At 55.0% G+C, this 4,622-nt stretch overlaps 1 protein-coding gene across 1 annotated transcript in view; it reads left to right on the top strand.

Annotated features, from left to right (window-relative positions):
• The window catches only part of LOC104392482 (olfactory receptor 52R1-like), a 1,071-nt gene extending 440 nt beyond the window's left edge, over nucleotides 1-631 (top strand). Inside the window, exon 2 of the mRNA XM_010001885.1 lies at nucleotides 1-631. This exon is cut by the window's left edge and continues 12 nt beyond it. Within this exon, the coding sequence (XP_010000187.1) occupies nucleotides 1-631 (631 nt within the window).
• The last annotated feature ends 3,991 nt before the right edge of the window (nucleotides 632-4,622 follow it).

Here is a 4,622-nt window from a genome sequence, read left to right as displayed (position 1 = left end):
CATCCACACCTTCAGCACGGTGGAGTCGGGGGTGCTGATGGCCATGGCCCTGGATCGCTACGTGGCCGTTTGCCGCCCGCTGCGGCACCGCAGCCTCCTGCCCACGCCGGTGGGGCCGGCCCTGGGGGCCCTGGTGCTGCTGCGGGGGGTCCTGCTGGTCGCCCCCACCTGCTTCCTTCTCCTCAGGCTGCCCTACTGCCAGCACCACCTCATCCCCCACTCCTACTGCGAGCACATGGCCGTGGCCAGGCTGGCGTGCAGGGACACCAGGGCCAACGGGGCCTACGGGCTCTTCGTGGCCTTCACGGTGGCAGGGACTGACCTGACCCTGATCTCGGTGTCCTACACCCGCATCCTGCAGGTGGTTCTGAGCCTGCCATCCACAGGGGCACGGCTGAAAGCCTTCAGCACTTGTGCCTCCCACCTCTGCATCATGCTGGCCTTCTATGTCCCTGCCTTCTTCAGCTTCCTCACCCACCGCGTTGGGCAGAACATCCCTCCCCACGTCCATATAATCGTGGCCAATCTCTACATGCTGATCCCCCCCACGCTGAACCCCATTGTTTATGGGGTGAGAACCAAGGAGATCTGGGGCAAGGTGGTCCTTGTCTTCCGGCGGAAGGGAATCTGACCCACAGGTGTGTCCTCAAACCTGCTCTGAATTCACTGGTGATGCTGGTTATTTGAACAAGAGTTATCACAGAGTCCCAGACTGGTTTGGGTGGGAAGAGACCTCAAATCCCACCCAGTGCCACCCCTGCATGGGCAGGGACACCTCCCAGCAGCCCAGGCTGCTCCAAGCCCCATCCAACCTGCCCTTCAACACCCCCAGGGATGGGGCAGCCACAGCTTCCCTGGGCAACCTGGGCCAGGCTCTCCCCACCCTCACAGCCCAGAATTTCTCCCTCCCATCTCAGCTCCAGCTCCCTCTGCCAGCTGGAAACCCTTCCCTTAGTCCTATGAGTCCCAACCCTACCACTGTGCAGCAATTGCTGGGGGTGACATGTTCCCAGTGTCAGGAAAGGTGCAGCACTGGGGCACTGTGGAACGCAGCTCATGTGCAACCAGTTTGCACCTTGGCAATTTCCCAGGCAACTCCAGATGTGGGCAACATCTGGGGAACGTGCTGGGCTGACCCTGAGAGGAGCTGCATGGAGGGTGGAGGGGATTTGACACCCCGTGGCCATGCTCTGTGGCAACAATGGGACCCAAAGGTTCTGTGGAACAAATCATCTTCATGTTTGACACCCTGGACCAACACCCTGTCACCATTTGACAAAACACTGTCCTCAGGGTGAACTCTGCTCGCTGTCACCTCAATGTAGAATCAAAACACACCTCCTTCCCAGGAAGCTGCCCCCTCCCAAGGTGTGACCGCCCCTCACTGAATGTTCTGGGACACTGGAACAGGCTGCCCAGGGAGCTGGTGGAGCCACCATCCCTGGAAGTGTTTAGAAGAAACAGAGACGTGGTGCTGAGGGACAGGATTTAAGCACTGAACGGGAGGATTTAGGTGATGGTTGAACTTGGTCTTCAAGGTCCCTTCCAACCAGAATGATTCTATGATTCTATTCTATGATTCTGTTCTATGACTCTGTTCTGTGGTTCTCCATTCTCTGCCTTCAAACAGGAAAGTGAGATGATTTTGCACCAATCACAACCAAGGCCTGGATGACCAGAGTCCACCTGCAAGGTGAGATATCATCAAATGGTTTGAGAGAGGAAGGAGGCCAGGGAAGATCCCACCACAGGGATGAGCCCATTCCCCTGACCTCTGGGACCAGTCGATGGGCTTGAGCCTCCAGCCCCCATGGGGACACCCCTGGGTGAGATCTGAGCCCTGGGATCTCCGAGTGCATCCCTGGGAAACTCAGGAATCTCTGTAGAGTTGTTTGAGTTCCACGTGTGTGTAACCAGCCGTATGGACCAGTCTGCATGTGCTTTGCAGACAGTTGGACATTAGGAAGAGATTCCTCACTCAGAGGGAGGTGGAGGACTGGAATGGGCTCCCCAGAGAGGCAGGAATGGCACCAAGGTGACAATATTCAAGAAACACTTGGACAAGGCCCTCAGGGACGTGGTGTGAACTTTGGGGTTGTCCTGTTCTGGGGCAGGAGTTGGACTTGGTGATCCAGGCTGTCCCAGGAGCTGCTTGAGCCACCATCCCTGGAGACACCTGGACAGATGTGGTGGCAGGGGACAGGGCTGAGAGGTGGACGTGGCAGAGATAGGGCAGTGGTTGGACTCAATGATCTGGAAGGTCTTTTCCAACCAGAGTGATCTTGTGATCCTGTGAATTTATCACCCGCAATCGACAAGAACTGGTGCATCTGCTGCTGCAATAAATGACACTGTTCATCAGTCTGGCCAGGAGAGCTCCTGGACACCACCAGGTTCCTGAGTGTGGCCGTGAGGGTTCCCAGGATGGACAGGGCAGTGTTGGTGCCTCCAGATCCATCAGAGTCCAACACAGCTGCTAGGTATGACTGGACCATTAACGCCCAGTTGGGAATCACTCAGAATCTCAGCCCAGTCATCCTCAGCTCCTCTGACACCTGAGGACAAGCTGGAACACCTGGGGGTTTATTTTCTGCCAAGTTACTTTTCCCCACAGTCTTCTCCCATGGCAATGGGAAAGGTCTTCTAGGAGACACCATTTTTAAGCAAGAAATGGAAGCAGGAGATGGTTGTTGGTCAGATAACTGCAAAAGTGACTGGGTGACTCACACAGCTCCTGTGACCTGTGAGATCATAGGAGGGGATGTGGGAACGTCATTCATAAAGCACTGGAAGCCACATTCAGACTGGGGAGGACTTGGGACAAGGGCAGGGAGGGATGGGAGCAGGGGGAAGGGTTTCCAGCTGGCAGAGGGAGCTGGAGCTGAGATGGGAGGGAGAAATTCTGGGCTGTGAGGGTGGGGAGAGCCTGGCCCAGGCTGCCCAGGGAAGCTGTGGCTGCCCCATCCCTGGGGGTGTTGAAGGGCAGGTTGGATGGGGCTTGGAGCAGCCTGGGCTGCTGGGAGGTGTCCCTGCCCAGGCAGGGAGCTTGGATCTAGATGACTTTAAGGTCCTTCCAACCCAAACCATTTAATTATTCTGTGATTCTGTAACTGCACTTCTGGCCAGATGCTTGTCTGGGATATGAAAGAGAAACTCCTCGTCATCTCAGAAATGTTATCCCTGCCACTTCTGGTTTGGGGTGGAAAGTCAGACTGTGCCATGTACTGTTCTCTTATTGAGGTGAATTTGGGCTGGGAGGGCACAAATCAGAGTGGGGGGAGTGAAGGGGACAGAGAAGGGGAAAGGTGAGGCAGCTATGACCAGTCACTCTGGGCTGTCAAAGCTTCATTTCTTCAAGGTTACCCAGGAGGATGCATTAAAAAAAAAATAATTGTCTTAATATCAAAATTATATTTCTCAGGTTTGCTTTTCCCCCTTGATGCTGCAGCAGCTGCAGATGCTGTGATATCAGCTCTTGCTGGTGACACAGGAACAAACCCTCTGCTCCCAGCTGCTCCTTGCACAATGTGGCTCATGGAAAGCGGCAGAACTGGCTCCATCCCTCCACTCACCCCCCTGGGATGGTTTGTGGTCCCCCCTTGGGCTGGCCAAGCTGAAAAGGACCCCCCTTGTCTCACAGGCAGGGAGATCTTTCTGTCCAAACCTCCCCACAACGTGAGGTGTGGTGTAAAAACCGAGCAGGAACGGCTGCTGGTGAGAGCTAAACAACCAACCTGTTGATCTGCTCCTCAGAAGCTCTGAAGCATCTTTGCAAAGCCAGGACGTCAGGCTCAGCCTCGGGCACAGCCAGGAGCTCAGGATGTCAGAGGCAACTGATGGATTCTGTGGTTACATCCCAGTCCCCTCAGCTCCAAGTCCTGTCATCTGAAATGCTTCTGTTGTGCTGATGCTCCTGGCACAGAATTCCCTCCCCAGCTGTAATATCCTGCCTTGCACCCAAGCCCGCCCATCAGGGGCAGCACAGACTCAGCCAAAGGCTGTTTTGGCCTCATGCCATGGGGCTGGATTCTTTTTTTATTTTTTCCTTTGGCTTTGGTTTGTTTTTCTGCTCCTGTTATTTTGGTCAGTGCAGGGATCAGGGCAGATAAAAATAATGGCACCTGCCGGTCCTCTGGTCAGCCTGCTCCTCAGGCTGACACTGAAGGTCCAATTAGAATTCTTTAAAAGGGCTCTGGGGTTTGATGAATTAATTGTGTTTTCCAGCAGCCGTTTTGCAGGTTGCATTTCCAGGCAACGTGCCAGGGCAGCAACCACGAGGGTTTCACAGTGGAGAAAACACAAGTGTTCCCCTCCTAAGCAGAAAATGCACACCCCCCCCCCCCCCCATTCCCCAGGCCCCACCAGTTACCCCAGCACAGGGATCTGACCCCTTCATTTCCTTGACACCTGTGAAAACTCCAGGCTGTGTCTATTCTGGGACAAAGAAGAACTTTCCTTCCATCCCACTGCCTGCAAACCTGGGGGCTGCCCTGTCCTGGGGGGTCTGCAGGCTCCAGGAGGAGAGGGGATGTCGCCCAGTGGCTGAGGAACAAGCAGGTGTCCCAGCCACAGACCATGGCTGTTTTCTGATTGATATAATTTATAAGCACTACTTCCTAATG

This window comes from Chaetura pelagica, unplaced genomic scaffold (assembly GCF_000747805.2).
Source record: "Chaetura pelagica isolate M959 unplaced genomic scaffold, ChaPel_1.0 scaffold1107, whole genome shotgun sequence".
Taxonomy (NCBI): domain Eukaryota; kingdom Metazoa; phylum Chordata; class Aves; order Apodiformes; family Apodidae; genus Chaetura; species Chaetura pelagica.
Note: the sequence above shows the minus strand (reverse complement) of the source record. Positions and strands in the feature narration are given on the sequence as shown.